General features: G+C 45.1%; 1 protein-coding gene across 2 annotated transcripts in view; it reads left to right on the top strand.

The window, feature by feature from the left end:
* BAIAP2L1 (BAR/IMD domain containing adaptor protein 2 like 1) overlaps window positions 1-20,437 on the top strand; it is a 121,351-nt gene that overhangs the window by 27,341 nt on the left and 73,573 nt on the right. For both annotated transcript variants that reach the window (XM_061599692.1, XM_061599693.1), the window contains exon 2: window positions 5,326-5,401. In XM_061599692.1, the coding sequence (XP_061455676.1) occupies window positions 5,326-5,401 (76 nt within the window). The remainder of the gene's footprint in view (window positions 1-5,325; window positions 5,402-20,437) is intronic.

The following is a 20,437-nucleotide window of genomic DNA, read 5'->3' as shown; positions in this document are numbered from 1 at the left end:
CAGCATACTCACATGTACATCCATGACAACCACTCAAATCTACATACAGCCAAATAATCACACACACATTCTAAGTACAACATTCATACCAAACTGTCATACCAAACATTCCCCCTTGTCTCTCACTCAAGGGGGCAGAAACTATGCCCACCGGGCTCTCACCCTGGGGATATAGAAACCACTTTTTCCAACATAGTAGACAATGACACTTCCTCATCTCTCAACTGAGGAACAAAAACCATTCAAACCTCAAATACTCACCCTAAAGAAGGGCAGGCTTTCAATCACAACAGCTCATTGGCTTGCCTTCTCTCTCCAGCACTTGCAGCTGGATTTTTCTTGGCGAGTGATGGATTCCAGACCCCAAGATGACTCCAAGTGCAACACTAATTTAGTGTCGCACTGTGCACGACGCCAAGGCGCATGCTGAGGCACTGTCTCAGGCAGCCCCTCCCCTTTATATACCTGGAGATTTTTCTGCCTATTGTATGATTTTTATTGTCTTTTTATTGCTTCTTTTATTTCTATATATTGCATTTTAGTGTACTACAATTTGCATTCCATAGAATTCAAATTGTAATACAGTAAAATAAAACATAAGAAATCAAATAAGCAATTAAAATACGTTTGCTGCTGCCTGCCTGCCTGCCTGCCTGCCTGCCTGCCTGCTTGCCTGCTGCTGCTGCTCGGCTACCACCACCCTCTCCCTGTTGGACTTTTGCTCGGCAGGTGTCACGCCTTGCAGGACCAGGCCCCAGGTACTCAGCCAGCTGTTGCTGATTTCTTCCACTTGTCCCTTTTCTGGAGGGGATACATAAGCTAGCTGGCTGAGGTGCCTCCTGCTTTGCCTGCCTTTTTGTGGGTCTTGAGTCATGTGCCTGGGAGAGAGGACTCAGAGCCAAGTGGGGAGACTTGAGGGCCCCCCAATTAGTGTAGTGACGGGTAGAGGGAGATATAGCGTTGTGAGGAGAACTTGCCAGGCAGTTAATGACTGTGCCTTGTTCTGGTCCTCCCCACACCCGCAGGTTTGTTGGTTGCCCTATCAGCCAGCTCTCAGGCCTCCGGATGCTGCTCCTAAATGCCAGATCGGTGTATAATAAGATCTCCCTCATTCACGATTTAATTGTGGATGAGGCAACCGATCTGGCATGTATAACCGAGACTGGGGTGGGTGAGCAGAGAGGAGTCAGTCTCTCCCAGCTATGCCTGCCAGGGTACCTGGTTCAGCATCAGGGTAGACCTGAGGGTCGGGGAGGGGGGTTGCTGTGGACTATAGGAGCTCCATCTCCCTCTGCAAGCACCCTGTCCATGTGACTACTGGTCTGGAGTGTTTGCACCTTATGCTGGGTCAGTGGGACAGACTGGGGATTCTGTTGGTGTACCGCCCACCCCGCTGCCCAACAGACTCCCTAGCTGAGCTGACGGAGGTGGTCTCGAGTGTACTGTTGAGATCCCCCGGACTGTTGGTTCTGGGGGATGTCAACATACATGCCAAGGCCACCTTATCCGGGGCGGCTCAGGATTTCATGGTCTCCGTGACAACCATGGGACTGTCCCAACATGCCATTGGGCCAACACATGTAGCAGGGCATACTCTAGATTTGGTTTTTGCAACTGGACATGGAGTTGGTGATCTGAATGTGGGGTGCCTTACATCAGTCCCTCTGTCATGGACAGATCACTGCTTGCTGAAGTTTAGACTTACAGTGGCTTTTCCTCTCTGCAAGGGTGGGGGACCTATTAAGTTGGTCCGCCCCAGAGACTAATGGATCCAGATGGTTTCCAAAGGGCTCTGGGGAGTTTTCCGGCTGATACGACTGGCGCTCCTGTCGAAACCCTGGTTGAACTGTGGAATACAGAAATGACCCAGGCGGTTGACATGATTGCTCCTGAGCGCCTTCTGCTGTGTAGAGCTCGTACGGCTCCATGGCATACCCCAGAGCTGAGAGCGATGAAACAATATAGGAGATGGCTTGAGTGCAGATGGAGATGAACTCCTAGTGGATGCAATTACACACTGGTAAGTGCCTATGGTAAGCTGTATTTAGGGGCAGTGAGGGCAGCAAAAAACCAATATTTTGCTACCACTATCAAATCATCAATCTGCCGCCCAGCTGAGCTCTTCAGAATTGTCCAGGGGCTATTACACTCTGGCCCCAGGGACATGGTAGAACCATCTGAGGCCCGCTGTAATGAATTTGCTAGGATCTTCCAGGATAAAATCTTTAGCATCCGCCAGGACTTAGACTCCAGTGTTTTATAGCAGGTGAATCAAGAGAGGTATCCAGAGCACAGCCTTGTCCCGATTTCTTGGATGAGTTTCAGTTGGTACAGCTTGAGGACGTTGACAAGGTGCTTGGACAGGTTCGTGCAACCATTTCTGTGCTGAATCCTTGCCCTTCTTGGCTAATAAAAGGTAGCAGGAATGGAACAGCCAGCTGGGCCAGGGAAGTGATTAATGCCTCTCTGCGAGAGGGGGTGGTCCCTGGCTGCCTGAAAGAATCGGTAGTGAGACCACTCCTGAAGAGACCCTCCCCAGACCCAGAAAATCTTAATAACTATAGGTTGGTGGCAAATGTTCCATTCCTGGGCAAAGTCCTTGAACGAGTGGTGGCAGGCCAGCTCCAGACACTCTTGGATGAGACCGATTATCTGGATCCATTTCAGTCGGGTTTCAGGCCTGGTTTTGGCACGGAAACAGTCTTGGTCGCCTTGTATGATGACCTCTGTCGGGAGAGAGATGGGGGAGTGTGACTCTGTTGATTCTTCTTGATCTCTCAGCGGCTTTCGATGCCATCGACCATAGTATCCTGGGACAGCTGGCTGAGTTGGGAATGGGATGGACTGCATGGCGGTGGTTCTGCTCCTACTTGGTGGGTCAGCTCCAGAAGGTGGTGCTTGGTGAACATTGCTCGGCACCCTGGACTCTCCAGTATGGGGTTCCACAGGGGTCAATTCTGTCCCCCATGCTGTTCAACATCTACATGAAACCGTTGGGTGTGGTCATCCAGAGCTTTGGAGTGCGCTGCCATCAGTATGCTGATGACACGCAGCTCTATTTCTCCTTTTCATCTTCTTCAGGTGAGTCCATTAATGTGCTGAACCAGTGCCTGGCTGCGATAATGGACTGGATGAGGGCTAATAAACTGAGGCTCAATCCAGACAAGACTGAGATGCTGCTAGTGGGTGGTTCTTCTGACCAGATGGTGGATGTCCAACCTGTCCTGGGTGGGGTTGCACTCCCCCTGAAGGAGCAGGTTCATAGCTTGGGGGATCTCCTAGAATCATCTCTGTCACTTGAGGCTCAGGTAGCCTCAGTGGCACAGAGTGCCTTCTACCAACTTCGGTTGGTGGCCCAGCTACACCCCTATCTGGAGAGGGATAACCTGGCTTCAGTTGTCCATGCTCTGGTAACCTCCAAGCTAGATTACTGCAATGTGCTCTACGTGGGCTGCCTTTGAAGACGGTTCGGAAAGTGCAGCTTGTGCAAAATGCAGCAGCCAGATTGGTAACAGGGACCAGACGGTCCAAACATATAAAACCAATTCTGGTCCACTTGCACTGGCTGCTTGTGTGTTTCTGAGCTCGATTCAAGGTGCTGGTTTTAACCTATAAAGCCTTACACGGCTTGGGACCACAATACCTGATGGAACGCCTCTCCCAATACGAACCCACCCGTACACTAAGCTCAACATCAAAGGCCCTCCTCTGGGTGCCTACTCAGAGGGAAGCTGGGAGTCTGGCAACAAGGGAGAGGGTCTTCTCAGTGGTGGCCCCCAAATTATGGATGAAGTGTCTGACGAGGTGCACCTGGCGCCAACACTGTTATCTTTTCGGCACCAAGTCAAGACTTTCCTCTTCTCCCAGGCATTTTAGCATGTGTTCTAAATTGTTTTAAATTGTGTTTTACATTGTTTTTAAAAGATGTGTTTTAAATTTGTATATTTGTTTTTAATGTTTTTATTCATTGTAAACCGCCCAAAGAGCGGTTATGGGGCGGCTATGGGGCAGTATATAAATGCAATAAATAAATAAATAAATAAATATGAATATTTAATGCAATGGATGTACCTCCTCTTGTCTTCAACCACAGATCCACAGACATGCTGCGGATCATTCAAATGAAGCTCACGGACCACTCATGGTCCACAGATCACAATTTGGGAATCTCTGATATAACCCAAAATTCAGCTGTGGAAAGCAATTTGGCTTTTACTCAGGTGATCAAGTTTAAGGTAGACAGCCCAGACCTTAGCTCTCAGGAGAGGTTGGAAAGTTGGAGAACCTGATGTTAAATAGTTTTGATAATAAAATTGTCAGACAGACTCAGCTCCATGTTCTGGAGACCACTGGTGCCAACAGCGACCTCCCAAGTCAAGCTTCTGGCCTGCAGAGCATGCTTTTTACTTGCCTGCATTGACATTTGAATGATGGATGGATGATGGATGAGGCCAGCAAATATTGGTGCTGGTGTATTCAGGTGAACTGTGTGAGCCTAGATAACCTCTCCAGTTCCCACCACCATCCAGCTGAGCCACAGTAGCTGTGGTAGGGGCAGTAGCAGCAGTCAAGGGCTCTGCCATTGCTGATGATACAATGCGCTAAGACCAGGCCTGTTGTTAGGTTTGTGTTTTTAGGTAAGAACTTCCTTTTTTATTTGCACATTCCAGGTTTCTGGTCACTTCTGAAAAGTGTGGTTTGACATTTGTTTTATTTGTTTTTTCCTGGATGATAGGATTTTTGTGATAAAACATATCATGGTAGAATACAATTTAATTCTTTTTGTGGTCAGTTCTGTTTTCTACCTTGCATCTCTGTCTTGTAGCATTGTTTTCCAAAACCATTAAAAATGGATTCTGGGTACCGTCATCAGAGTTCTAGCATCAAACTTTCACAGGCAGGTGAAATGAGATACAGATGTCAACTGTCAGGAGTGTGGGTATAAGATGTATGCATCCTGTCTTATTTTGGGTGGTTTTTGCTTGTTGTAAGGAAAGATTTGAGAGAATGATTTCATTTTGCCTTATAAATCGGTGAATCTTGACAGAATTGGTGACTATCACACTGCTCTGATCTTAGGTCAGAACTTCTCTCAAACATACTCAAGCACATGTTCATGGTGTGAAGCAATGTTTGTTTGAATGTCATGTCAAGCGAGTTGAATATCAGCTGGGGATGAAAGGCTTTAAAATGTTTTCCGTGTAACTGAGATATAAATTTGACTGCATATAAGTGACATGCATCTCTAACAATGCTCTAGAGACACTTAAAAGTACATTTTTATATCAGTTTAATAATATCTCCCATTTTGTTGTTGTTCACCAGAGTGTTATGGAACAGTTCAATCCAGGGCTGCGGAATTTAATAAACCTGGGGAAAAACTATGAAAAAGCTGTTAATGGTAAGACTTCCTAACTTCTAAATTAATATGCTAATTTAACATAATATCCAATATTTGAATTCTACAGTATTAAAGTATAATGAATGTCATCCAACTAAGTCCTTTCCAAAAGTTATTAGCCCAGCTGCTCATAAAAGCCCATGTTAGTCATTTGTGTCACGTGGGTTAATTGAAAGAAACCAAGATCAAGACCGCAATCCTAAGTAGTGCTTATACCCACTGATTTCAAAAGGGTTGAGCACATCATTCCCTTTTATTAGTTGTCATAGCAGCTACCCTCACAGTGATCTGCAAATCAAGACTAATTTATCTCAAGTATTTAGATAAGAGAAAAACATTTTGATTTTATTTCACACTGTCCTGAACCTTCATCTCCTTTTTTTTTTAAACCCAGTTTTTAAGGCAGTGGAGCAACCCTTCTTAGGAAGGCTACACAACAGAAGCTCTCCAAAAGCTTTCCAAGTTAAGAAGCAAAGGCCTGGGAGAAGAGAAATGTTTTTGCCTGGTGTCTGAAGATGGATAATGATGGTGCCAGGTGTATCTCCCCAGGGAGAGAGTTCCACAAATGGGGGTCTGCAACTGAGAAGGCCTGTTCTCATGTTGCCACTCTCTGCACTTCCTTCAGAGAAGGTACACAATGAAGGGCCTCCAATGCTGAGTGCAGTGTCCGGCTTGGTACATATAGGGAGAGGTGGTTCTTGAGATATTGGGGATGAGATCGAGGACTCAGTATTCAGAAGGGGAATTGCACACTGGGCCAGCCCCAGAAGCATGTCTGCAAGATGAGCCCACAGTGCCAGTGCCGCACCAGCTCAAGGATGTCACATGGCTGTCTTTTGACTCAGAGGACTCCGTCACAGGAACACCAGTACAATCAGTCTTCCCCATTCTCTCAGAGTAGAAGACTTCTTAGAGTGGGCTGGACCCCTTCAACTGAACAGGCATGTTTCAGTAAATGTGGAGCTTGCAATTGCAACAGAAGGCTGCTCATATATAATGCTCAATCTAAGGTTGACTGCTGCTGAAATAACATCAGAGCTCTGCTGTCTTAGAGCATTTAGCCTGAGCCCTGCACAAGGCATTGCCTCTGCTGAGGTCAGAGCTCACATTACAACATTACATTACTTGATTTGGAACTCTTCCTTTACTGGTGGAGTTGAAATCCAGGAGCTTCTCCTCATGGGCTTGGCAGTATGCATGTGTTACAGTGCTACAAGTTCATCTAGGAGAAAGAAAATGATATGTAAGGGAGCCTTTGGTGAATGGGGATTAGGAACTTGATCTCAGCCAGGGATTTCTCTCACATCCCTCAGCCCCAGTTTTCCTCCCAAAGAAGGTGATGGTGGTGATACCCCATTTAAAATTAAGGTAGAATTGGACAAGAAGAATCAAAGTCTAAATCTTCTACAATTTCCCATTTTGTTTTATAGTATGAAAAATATTGTAACATTAAATGGGAAATAAAGAAACAAACTCTGGTTGGTAAATTAGAAACTAATAACCTTGTATTCCATTAGGAGTTTAAGTCAGAAAGACCTAGTTTCTGTTGCCTCTTATTTACCAAGGAGATGTTGTTAACATTTTAAGAGTTCTTGAAGTTAATAACCTTCTGAGTACTATTTTTGGCTTATAAAGTGCTTTACAATACTTATCTGCATGTGAATTGTTTTTGTTGTTTTTTAAGATGAGTTAGGCTAACCTTTGAGGATTAAGTACTGCAGGTATACTTCTTCACCACTTTTTTGACCATACACATTTGCTCTGTCATATTAGCCTTTAGTGGCACAATAGTATCCTGCAGCGCTGGTGTAAAGCTGGTAAACAGTTTTAGGATGTTGCAGAAGCTAAATCAGGTATGTAAATAACCATTCAATTGCTTGCTTGTGATAATAATTCCCTCTAGGTGACACTAGGTCTGAAAGCTCTGCAAAAGCTGGTTCCTTAGTTGTTTTTAAGTTACAATAAATAATATAGGTATGTGCAGGCATGTGCGCTTCTTAACATACTTTGTAATCTAGTAAAGTATACACATTTGCAAGGCTGGATAAACCCATCCTCAAGTAGGGTTGCCAGGTGTCCTGTTTTTGCGGAGAGACCCCAGATTTTTGGGGTGCTCTCCGGGTGAGTCACCTTAGTCTCAGGACTCTGAGCTTTCATTTTAAAAAAAACAAGTTTCTAGGCGGTCTGGTTCCTGAGATATACAGCAAAATGTCACACACCCCAGCAACTTCAGTTAAATGAGCTCATAGCTGGCTGCTCTAATCCTGCCCTTTCAGGTTTGTAGCCAATAAGTGAAGTCAGGGTTGTGATTGACAAAAGACAGTAACTAGAGCCCTTTGCAACTCAGAAAACTTGTTTTTTCCTACTTTTTTTGAAAATCTCATCAATTGAGTGCAGTAGGGCCCTACTCATACGGCTGGTTACGTTCCGGACTCCCGCTGAAAAGTGAAAACCGCTGAAAAGTGGAACTCATTGAATAGAATGGCGCAAAATGCCCCAAAACCACTGTAAAAGCGGAACAAGCGCCGTATGTGGGGCTTTAGTCTAATTGCATCTACTTGAGACCACTGTATTAGCGAAGCGCCATAAAGCGGGGGCCTACTATAAGTATAAAGCTTTTAGTCTTTTTCTCTCTTGTGTGCAGGACTCAAGTTTAAATTTTCCTGGGCTGTTGAAGAGGGCACTATTTGAAAACCTTCCCACTATGAAGCTTTAATCCAGTACTTGTTTTTCTGGGAGTAAAGCTGCAATGCTAATCCCACATATTGAATTCAATACGACTTACTTTTGAGTAGACATGGTTAGGATTGTGCTGTAAATTGATGGGACTTTTGAGTGAATATAGCAAAGAATTGTGTTTGCGTTGTAAATCTCTCCCGCTCCAATCCTATTTTAAAGCAATTAAGCAGGGCTTACATGGTATAGTGTAGTGGTCAGAGTGTTGGATTATGACCTGGGAGACCAGGGTTCAAATCCCCACACAGCCATGAAGCTCACTTGAGCTACTCACTGCCTCTCAGTCTCAGAGGAAAGCAATGGGAAGCCACCTCTGAATACAACTTATCATGAAAACTCTATTCATGGGGTCGCCATAAATCGGAATTGGCTTGAAGGCAGTCCATTTCCATTTACATAGGTATCATTGCTTTTATTATGTAAGAAACTAATACTGATTTTTTTTAATGATCTGCAATGACCAATTGGTTTGGACAATAAACTATTATATGGGATGTATGTATTTTTACATCTCCAGTGTGTGTGTATTTGGAGTCTTTCCGACAACCCTGTGAGGTAGGGTTGCAGACTGGAAACCAAGGCAGCTCACAATAAGAAATAAATCCCTTTAAAATCCAATAACCATAAAAACAAGTATAAACAGTTGCAAAACAGCTTAAAGTGGCATGATTCTGAATTTTGGGTTAGGTGAATGAAGTTCCTTATCACTTGAGGTTGCAGTTCTCTGCACACTTCCCTGCTTGAGTAAGACCCACTGAATACATTGGGACTTGCTTCAGAATAAACAAACATAGAATTACACTATAAATGTATTTACAAGTTGTGTAAATAATAAACATATTTGATAGTCATGCTTATATAAATATTTCTTCATACTATGTCCCAGTAAGTATCTGTTGAGCCCCAGATTCCCCAGGTGGACCAGGGAGAGATGTCAGAGGAGTATGAGGCTTTCGAGGACACTGAGGGAGGAGGAGATGCTGACAACCCGCAAGCTCCCATGGTCAGCCCTCCCGTTGATGTGGCACCTGCTCCGACTGCAAGCCCTCCAACAGAGCCATTGGGAAGCAATCTCTCGCGCATGCTAACTTCACCCCCCCAGGATTCCCCGCCTGGCACTTCAAACGCTTCCTTGCCATCCTGCTCCCAGCCCCCGAGGTCAAGCCGGCACCTAGCGAGCCTTTGCTGTCAGATGAGCAGTCGGAGGCTTGTCCCCTTTCGCCCCACGCGAGATGACGCGAGAAGTGGGACGGTCAGAAGGTGGTTCTTCGTAGAAGTCAGAGATTACGGGCAAAGACCTTCCCTATTTAGGGCAGCACCCCTCTGATTGGGTTGCTGAGTCAACTTACTCCATACGCTGCATAGAATGCCTAGGTAGCTTAGCTAGGGCCAGTAGTAAGTTAGCATAGTCAGGTCTATGAAGCACACTGCTTCTTATAAAACTAGAATTAATTCCAGTTTCGCCTCCGTCTCGTGTCTCGCACTCTGGGCAGGACAGCTTGACTCAGCCATCATCTCTCTTCCCCATTGCTCCCATGACAGACAACATGGAGACCAGCAGCGCCACTGAAGGGGGACTTCCAGTGACCCTCGAAGCCTTGTACACCGAGCTCCAGAACCTCCAAGTCGTGACCCAGAACTTACAACTAGGGAACCAGAACCTTCAAGCCCTGATTGCCCAGGGACGACTCGAAGGTGGCCTTCATCATCAGCCTTCTGGAAGGTGAAGCTGCCAAATGGGCCACCCCTTACCTGATCAGAAATGACCCCATCCTGAGGCAATACACTGTCTTCGTTGCTGCCATGACCAAAATGTTTTGAGATCCACAACAGAAGGAGACAGTCGCCTGCCAGCTAGGGACTCTGAAACAGGGAAAAGGCTCCGTGGGGGTCTACACTAATATGTTCCATGTCTTAGCCCAAGACACTGACTACAACAACCCAGCCTTGATGTATTTCTATCGGAATGGCCTGAGCCTAGAGGTGTTGGACAAGTTGGCGCACACTTCCCCACCTGGCTCTTTGTCGGAGCTGATCCAGTTGTGTTTGCAGATTGACAGCTGTCTTGAGGTCTGTCACTGAGAGGGCAGAGCAGAGCTGCTCCATTCCCAGGTACCTTTACCTGTCCCCCGCGTCCATTATCCTCCTTGCGTGGGAACCTTGATCTTGACGGGGGTGGAGCCCATGCAAATTGGTGGAGCTCAACCATGCTTGTCGGAGGAGAAGGAGAAGCACAGGAAGGAGGGGCTGTGCCTATACTGTGGGAAAGGGGGACACCTGGCTCAAGGATGCCCTTCCACAATCGGAAAGGCCTTGGTGCCGGAATACTCCAAATCCCAGCTCACATAGAAGCCGAAGAGTTGGGAGCCAAGGCAACAAAGCGGCCTCATCAGCATCCCCTCCCATCACAGGCCACCCTACTCATGCCGGTGCAACTGACTTTACCCTCGGGACAGAGTTTCCAAGCCAAGCCATGATTGACAGTGGAGCCTCATCGAGTTTCATGGACTGGGACTTTGCTCACGAGCATAGCATACCCCTTCAGACTCTATAACAGCCCTTGTCCATCGAGACCATTGATGGGCGCCCCCTCATGTCAGGAACTGTGTCCAAGGCAACAGAGAAGTTACGGATGGAGATCCCTGGACATGTGGAGGAACTGTCATTCTATGTGGCATCCTTGCCCCGTTTTCCAGTGGTGTTGGGAATGCCATGGCTGGTACAGCACAACTCGACAATTTTCTGGGATGAGGCGGTGGTAGTGTTCACCTCAAAATATTGTCATCAGCACTGCCAGCCTTGCAAGAAGCCAGACCCTGATATTGTGGCTGGAGTGGTTCTGCAGGAAGGGACTCCTTTGCCCAAGAAATATGAAGAGTGCCAAGATGTGTTTGACAAAAAGGAAGCCGACCAACTGCCTTCCCCATTGCCAGTACAACTGTGCCATAAACCTGATGCCAGGGGTGCGCATCCTGTCCGGGAGAATCTACTCCCTTTCGGAGCTGGAGCTGGTGGCGCTGAGGGAATTCCTGGACACAAACCTGGAGAGGGGGTTCATTCGACCCTCTCAGTCCCTGGCAGGAGCACCCTTGTTGTTTGTGAAGAAAAAGAACGGAGAATTACATCCATGTAATGATTACCAGGCGCTGAATCAAATCACCATCCCCAACAGTTAGCCTCTGCCGCTCATCACGGAAATGGTGGAGCGCTTATGGTCGGCCAAGATCTATACCTAGCTGGACTTGAGCGGGGCTTACAACTTGGTGTGAATAAGGGAGGGGGATGAGTGAAAGACCACATTAAAGACACACTATGGCCAGTTTGAATACTTAGTGATGCCCTTTGGATGATCTAATGCCCCAGGGGTCTTCCAAAACTTCATGAATGACATCTTTAGGGACTATTTGGATCGATTTATGATCATGTATTTGGACGATATTCTGATATATTTGGATTCCCCAGAGGAACACAAAGAACATTTGCGGGCAGTGTTTCAGCACCTCAATGATCATCATCTCTATCACAAGTTAGAGAAGTATGGGTTTGACTTGACCACATTGGACTTTTTGGGATATCGCATTTCACCATCCAGGGTGGGAATGGATCCAGGCAAGGTCCGCTGCGTTCTCACGTGGCAGCCTCACCAAACCAAGAAGGATTTACAACGTTTCCTGGGGTTCACTAGCTACTACCACTGATTCATCGTGAATTATTCCAACAAGATGGCACCCCTCATGGACTGTTTGAAGGAGTCAAAGCCCTTCCCCTGGAAAGAAGCCGCACAAAGAGCCTTTGAAGAGTTGAAGGTGTGGTTCACCTCGGAGCCCATACTACAACACATAGATCCCACACACCCCTTTGTGGTTGAGACGGATGTATCGGACGTAGCCATCAGAGCAGTGCTTTTACAACCAGTGCTGAAAGGGGGGGTCTAAGACCTTGTGCCTACTTCTCACAGAAATTGACAAGTTCAGAGCAAAACTACACCGTGTGAGAGAAGGAGTTGCTGGCCATCCGGGATGCCTTTGAGAGTTGGCAACATCACCTGGAAGGAGTGCAGCATAAGATTGAGGTGCGCACTGATCATCGGAATCTGGAGAGCCTTCACACCGCCCACAAGCTGAATGAAAGACAGGTGCGCTGGGCCCAGTTCTTAGCTCATTTTCATTTCAAGGTTCACTATATCCCTCGAGCGCAGTGAGCGGGTACATTGTCCCGCAAGCTGGAATACCTCGAAAATCCAATTCCGAGACTGCCGCAACTGATTATACCCCCAAGAATATAGTAGCAGGAGCGTGCCAGGAATCCTGGCTGGCGGATCTGCGGGTGGTGCAAGAGCAGGATCCATTCGCCAAGGAGAAGTGCTCAAAGTTGGTGACACCACCCTCTGGGAGACCAGGGCTGTGGAGTCAGTACGCCAAACCTTCGACTCCAACTCCTCTATTTTTCTACTGTCCGACTCCAACTCTGACTCCGACTCCACCCAAAATTGCTTCCAACTCCACAGCCCTCGAAAGGGCTGTAAATGTCTTTTTAAATTGGAAGCTCTCATAGGAGCATTTTTATCGCTGCCTGAATATGCGCTGATCTTGGCATCACAGCATTTGTCTTCATCTGGGTCCTGTGTCATACACTGACACACAAAATGTTTTCCATCTTGAGTTATGGTGAAATGCTCAACTACAGCTGACTTCATGGGAAGCTTCTTTGACATTTTGAATTTATATTTTTAAAAAATTGTCAATCAAAATTTATTTTGAAGCCGTAGTCGGAGTTGGTACATTTCTACCGACTCCAACTCCACCCAAAATTGCTTCCGACTCCAACTCCACGACTCCAACTCCACAGCCCTGCGGGAGACCTGAGGATTTCACATTGAGGGAAGGGGTACTGCATTACCACAACGCCATGTATGTGCCTCCTGGAGAAATGAGAGCCAAGGTGCTGCATCAGTGTCACGACTCCCCCGCCGCAGGACATTTTGGAGTCTACAAAACTTTACAAGCAGTCACCAGGGAATTCTGGTGGCCTTGAATGAAGCGAGAAGTAGAACATTACGTCTGGTCCTGTCCCACCTGTGCTCGGGCCAAACATGCCACTGGGTGACCCACAGGGCTCTTGGAGCCACTCCCAACCCCCCAAGGACCCTGGCAGGTGGTCACGTCACCGACCTCCCTTCCTCACAAGGGAAAATGACAGTGCTGGTAGTAATGGATGCCTTCACGAAGATGGCACACTTCATTCCGTGCACGGGACTCTCAAATGCTCAAGATACGGCCCATCTGTATGTGCAGCGTGTGTACAGGTTACATGGACTCCCGGACAGTTTGGTCTCTGATTGAGGGACACAATTCATGGCGCGTTTCTGGCGAGCAATGTGGCAAATCCTGCAGAGTGAACTGAGACTTTGATCGTTCCACCACCACAGACGGACGGGCAAACAGAAAGGGTTAATGCCATGTTAGAACAGTACCTGCACTATTATGTCAACTATCAGCAGGACAACTGGGTATCCTCCTTGCTCCTAGCAGAGTTTGCTTACAAAAATGCTGTACATGCAACCACACAACAGACTCCATTTTTTGCCAACCTGGGATATGACCCTCGAGCTTCCCCCCCCCAGCCAGCTCATCCGTCCCAGCAGTGGAAGACATTGTACGAGAGCTTCAGGCTATGCAACTTCTACTGAAAGAGCAGCTAGAGCAGGCCAAGGAGGACTATAAGAAAGCCGTGGATCAGCATCAGCAGGAGGGCCCTCTGATCCATGTGGGGGACATAGCGTGGCTGTCTAAGTGTTACTTGCTGACACAGGGACACAGTCTTAAGTTGGAGGATTGAACAGTAGGACCCTTTGAAGTGGAGCCTCAGATCAATCCAGTGCCCTTCCCCCACCGTCAAGATACAGACTGTGTTCCATCATTCCTTGCTGACATTAGAACACCTTCCCGATCCCCACCGAGTGCCCATGGAGCCGCTGTCTCCCCTCATGGTGAATGGGCAGGAAGAATACAAAGTGGAGCAGATACTGGACTTGCGTAAACACAGGGGAGGGCTTCAATATATAATTCACTGGAAGGGGTATGATTCTTTGGAGCTTTCCTGGGAAGCGGCGGATGACATCCATGGACCAGACCTGGTGAGAGAATTCCATGATGCCTACCAGAACAAGCCTAAGCCCAGAGGGTGGAGGGGGATAGTGCATGGAGGGGGGGATGATGTTGAGTCCCAGATTCCCCAGATGGACATGGGGGAGATGTCAGAGGAGGAGGATGCTTTTGAGGACACTGAGGGAGGGGGAGATGCTGACAATCCGCAAGTTCCCACGGTCAGCCCTTCCGTCAGTGTGGTGCCCACTCCGACTGCAAGCCCTCCACCAGAGCCATTGGGAAGCGATCTCACGCGCGTGCCAACTCCACCCCCCCCAGGATTCCCTGCCTGGCACTTCAAATGCTTCCCCACCAACCTGCTCCCCGCCCCCCGAGGTCAAGCCGGCACCTAGCGAGCCTTTGCCGTCAGATGAGCAGTCGGAGGCTCGCCCCCTCTCACCCCATGTGAGACGATGCAAGAAGCAGGACGGTCAGAAGGTGGTTCTTTGCAGAAGTCAGAGATTATGGGCAAAGACCTTCCCTATTTAAGGCGGCTCCCCCGATGGGTTGATGAGTCAATTTACTCCATACGCTGTAGAGAATGTCTAGGTAGCTTAGCTAGGGCCAGTAGTGAGTTAGCATAGTCAGGTCTATGAAGTGCACTGCTTTTGATGTAACCGTTACTCTAATAAAACTAGAATTAATTCCAGTTTTGCCTCTGTCTCGTGTCTCACACTCTGGGCAGGACAGTATCTGATTTCACACTATGGTTATACAGTAACCTCTACATTTTCAGTGTGCCCTTCTTCCTTCGGGTGTTCATGGTTCCCCTCTGTTGATTTCATCCTGAGGGGCAGATTAGGCTTAGAGATGGTGAGTAGTACATGGTCACCCAGTAAACTTTATAGCTCATTTCCATTTTAAAAAGTTAATTAAAACTACATGCAGGCATAGTTCATGAAGTAGATCCGCACAATACGTTTAAAGTACATCCAAATTGCATTTAAAGCACATGACTTCCCCTAAAGAATCCTGGGAAGTGTAGTTTCCCCCTCATAATTATAGTTCCCACCACCCGTAACAAACTACAGTCCCCATAATTCTGTGGTGTGATTCATGTGCTTCAAATATGTGTTGAATGTACTTTTAAAGAATGGTGTGGATCTGCCCTAGGTATGATGTGCATTCATTAGTGAATTGAAAAGAACAATTCTAGAAGATTTTTTAAAAAATAGGGGAAGGGTTGTAGCTCAGTGGTAGGGCATATGCTTTCCATGGAAAGGTCCAAAATTCAATCTCTGGAAAAGACTATTGCCTGGAATTCTGGAAAGCCAATGCTAGTCCATGTCATCAGTACTCAGCTAGATGGCACCAAATGCCCTGAGTAGGTATAAGGTAGGTTCCTTTGTTCCTAAAAATGGAAACGGACCAGAGGGCCACAGTGACTCTAACATTTATTTATGTATTTTAATTACAACATTTATATACCACTTTATTGTAAAAAATCTCAAAGCAGTTTACAGAAAGAATTCAAACAATTTTTTTTGGCAAAAACAGTTAAAAGACAGGTATTTAAAAATATTCCAAATAATAAAACCAACGACGAGTTAAAAATAGATAAAAACATAATAGCTTCTACATGGGTAGGCTTGCCTAAGCAAAATGTTTTAGCAGGTGCCAAAAAGAGTACAATGAAGGCACCTGCTAATGTCAATAGGCAGGGAGCTCCAAAGCATAGGTGCTGCCATGACGGCACTAAAGGACTGATTTCTTATGAGCACAGCAAGTACTATGTGACACCCATAACATGGAAAGCACACCTTGAACTTGGCCTGGTAGCAAATTGGCAAACAGTGCAGATTTCACAGCAGAGGTATTATGTGCTGATAGGGTCTCATTCATGCCAGCAATCGTGCCACAGCATTCTGCACTAACTGCAGCCCCCGGGTCAGGTTGTGCTGCATGGGGATTTCTGTGACTTTGGCTGACTGGCTGCCAGGATTTTTTTAGTTTTGGTTTTTGCTTAGGAATCCTGACTGGTTGTGGGATGCTGAGTTTTCTGCCTTACTCATAGGAATCTTGTTGTGGTTGGCGTGGCATTGCATTTAGGAAATCGTCACTGACTTTCATTTTTCTTTTTCTATTTGTATTTCATTTATCTTTATTCTCACTCTCTTTCATCCATAGAAGCAACGACAGTGGTTTCATGTGCTCCGCTCAACTCCCTTAAACCCATTGATGATGCACCTTGTTGTTTGCATGATGGTTTGTTTCTTGCCCAATAGTTGTAAAAGAAAATTCACATACTGGGCAGTGTGTCTGCAATTGTTGTTGTTCCCAAGCTGCTGCCTATGAAGGAAGACCAAACCATGTGCGTTTTCTCTCTTGTCAATTATTATTCACTGGAATTGGGTTGGCTGTCAAAGTGAATTTATAGCTGCCCACAGGGGAGACAGAAAAGGGCAGAGAATCTTCTTACTCTTACTCATTTCTCAGACCTCTTTCTGAAGTGAAGGGTCAAATCTGTAAAGAAATTTGAAGCAGCCATGTTAAAATATAGGGGCAGGGCATTCCAGGCAGGGTGTTGCCAACCCTACTTGGATATGGATATCTTTGCAGAAGATCCCTGGTCAAGCTTTACCAACAACACAATCCAAACCATATCTACTGAGAAGTAAGTCCTATAGAGTTCTATGGGGCTTAGTCCCCTAGTGTGTGTGTGTGTACTGCCTTCAAGTCGATTGCGACTTATGGTGACCCTATGAATAGGGTTTTCATGAGACTGAGAGGCAGTGACTGGCCCAAGGTCACCCAGTGAGCTTCATGGCTATATGGGGATTTGAACCTTGGTCTCCCAGGTTGTAGTCCAACACCTTAACCACTACACCTTCAGGGGCATCCATCTTTACGCCTGAGTGCTCCCATCTAACATCTCCACAACACTAGCCTCCTTTCTTCCTACCATGCCCTTGTGGTGACCGGCCTGGCCTGAGGGCACTTAAACCCCTTTTTGCCGGAAGCAAGTTGGCTAGATTAAATGTGCCCTACCCAGGCTCCATCTTTTAGCTAAGATTTCTATTTTAATTTCCAATCAGAGAAATGTTTTTGTTTGAATTGTATGCACCAAGCAACTGTGGTTGATGCTTAATGTATCATGCTTAATGACATCACTCGGGCCTGCTCTCATGACATCACTTGGGCCCACCCCTATGGCATTACTCAGGCATGCCCCTATGACATCACCAGGGCCCGCCCCCAAAATCTCAGGGTTTGGGATGCTTCTGACCTGGCAACCCTATTCTCAAGAGTGGCTTGCTGATGTAGCAAGCATTGGGATGTGATTTTAGTACTGATTTTACTAGCGATTTTAGTAGAACTAAATATGAAATATTTTTGGAAGATGAAATTGTGGATTGAAGATTTTCTCAGAAGGCCTAACACTCATACCAGTATACCACCCGACTAATTATCACAAACTGCATTTACTTTAGTAGGGCTGGTGCTAGAGTGACTTGCCTTAGTAGCTTGTTTCTGTTTCATTTATCCAGACCAATTTGGCAATATATCAGAGGGATGTTCCTTCTTCAAGATTATGGCCTTTTTTGGGATATATGTGACTTTGGATCACATTCTTTTTCCTATGGTACAATCCAGAGCTTTGAGATTTGTCAAAAGTAATGCATGTGGCTTCCCTCCAATAAGCCAGTGGGTCATACTTTTCCACCAAAACTGCTTTTTGGAGACTAATAAATTAAAACATGATGAAGACAGAGGAGCAAAACTTACTTGTATTTGAAATGTCCATTTATACCCCATTAATTTCACAGTATTGTGTTGTTTTTAAATGAAAGATGTACTCTTTAAATATTACAAAGGTATACTGAAAGGCATCCTAAGTATTTTTCAAATAATAAAGATGATGTGGACCATTTTTGTGGTATCCTTTCAAGTTTATTGGTGACTTAGTGTGGCGTGTCCATTGTAATTTTAGGACAGTCATCTTCAGCATAGAGTAACTTCAATATTTTAACTAGTGAAATTGTTAATGGCTCAGATTGCATACAACAGTAACCCAAATGATGGCTTGGTGCAAATGGGTTCCTGAAGATTGCAGCCACTGTGCTCTTTCCCCAGTCCTGCTGCTGCTGCGCTACCTAAGGCTAATTAGGTAGTTCTGAACCTGGACTTGTGGTTTTTGGTAAGCTGCTTGCCTGGGAATAATTTGTTATACACTCCAAATCCAAAATTATTCTTCAGTGTGCAACTACCTCAGGGTTATATCCAACTAACTTGTTCTCAGAATAGATCCATTGAAATTAATATACCTAAGCTAGTTGTGTCCATTGATTTAGTACTAACATTGGCTACAACCCACTGTGTGCAACAACAGTGCACATTATAGCTGGCTAGATGAAACCATTGTTTGCTATGTTACGCACACAGCACACTGTTCATTATTTGATGAGATGAGTGATATTTTTTCATGTGCTGTCTTGTCCATTGAATGATAATCTTTTGACATAAACACTACTACAATCTAAGGGCTGATGTTTGGTCATGTGAACTGGCTTCCTGATTGCCCAATCAGGCTTTGAGGATGTATTGCCCCCAAACACTACAAAATCTCCATTCCCCCAAATGATCATCCTGCCATCCAAATGAAATTCTCAACTTTGGCATGTGTCGACACCATATAGGCATTTAATGTTTCATCAGAGAAAAGCAAACTTAGTAATAATTGGCTTTTGAAAGTAACATATCTGAAGGAATTTCAAGTAAACAGTTCCTCTGCAAATTTGCAAAGAAATCACAGCACATTAGACTTTATTAACAGTTCAGATCATTATGATAGGATGACTTGCACAATATACATTTACTTCCTAGTCACTGTTATTTATTTTGATTTATTTTAATTATTTTGTATGTAGAAAATATTGTATTTTAAATTTATTTGCTTTTTTGGAAACTTCACAAATCATAGTTCCTAATTAAAATACATAAATTGGAGGGTTTTTTGTCAATACGTATGCAAACTCTCACTCAGTTTAATTAAATCTTATACAGATCTGTTCCAAGTGCCCTCAAGAGCTAGGGAAACCAGATTTTTGTGATATAATGCTGCTTTAACATGTGTAATCTCCTTGTGACTGCTGGCTGCTCTCCAGTTTGAATTTTGCTTCCGTGACCCATCTAACAGAACAGGTCTTGGTATATAAATAAAAAATAAAATGGAAATCATTAAAGGAAAACAACCAAGCCCAGCAATAACTCTTGAATGGTTCTGTTTCCTTGAAGAAAGCTGAACTGATTTGGTAGTGGTCTGAACCACGTTGCCATATAGTACTCTCACCCCACCCACCCTGCATAAAGTAAAAAAATGAACTTGCCATCATCTCCCTACCTTGTTGTATGAGAACAGGAAGTTTCTAAACTATAGAGTTTCTGCTTTTAAATCTTGAACGTACAAGTGGTGCTTGTTCTGCTACAGTGAACTTGGTAATGAAAGAAATGTTAGGATCGTTAACTGGTTTATTAAGATCATTGTATTATTGATAATGAGCTTGGATATGTTATTTCAAATAATTTTAAGAGGGAATCACTTTAATGTGCTATATAACTAATTACTGTCTCCAGTTACATTTATTTTAGGATATATAAAAAGTTTAGTTTACAAGATGTTTAATTATTTGATAGCAGATAAATGAAAAAATGGGACAGACCTACATGTACAGGAATTGCTAAAAAGAGCATATAACTTTGCATGGCAAACCAACCTACTTTTTAAAATCACTGATGACAGATTTCAGAACGTGGTCTCAAAGCACATAAGGTCAGCCTAAGCAGGGTCAGGTCTGGTCAATGCTTGGATGGGAGACTGCCTGGGAACCATATGTAAGCTGCCTTGGGTTTCTATCATGAAAAGAAAGGCGGAGTATAAATGTAATAAATAATAGTAAGATAGGAAACAGCCAAATAGGATTAGAACTTTTAAAAAAGGGTTGGGATCACTTTGTGATATGCTGAAACTCCCCATTTAGAATGTGAATACAAAACTTAAATATTGATCATCTTATCTTTAGTAGCTTCACAAGGATTATTATTTATTTTTCTTATGTTTTTGTCCCACCTTTCTTTTGTCATGGAACCCAAGGCGGTGTACCTATGGTTCCCACTGGCACTGACCAGACCCAGATCTGCTTAGCTTCTTGTGCCT

Source organism: Rhineura floridana, chromosome 17, assembly GCF_030035675.1.
Source record: "Rhineura floridana isolate rRhiFlo1 chromosome 17, rRhiFlo1.hap2, whole genome shotgun sequence".
NCBI lineage: Eukaryota > Metazoa > Chordata > Lepidosauria > Squamata > Rhineuridae > Rhineura > Rhineura floridana.
This window is presented reverse-complemented; position numbering and strand designations above follow the sequence as displayed.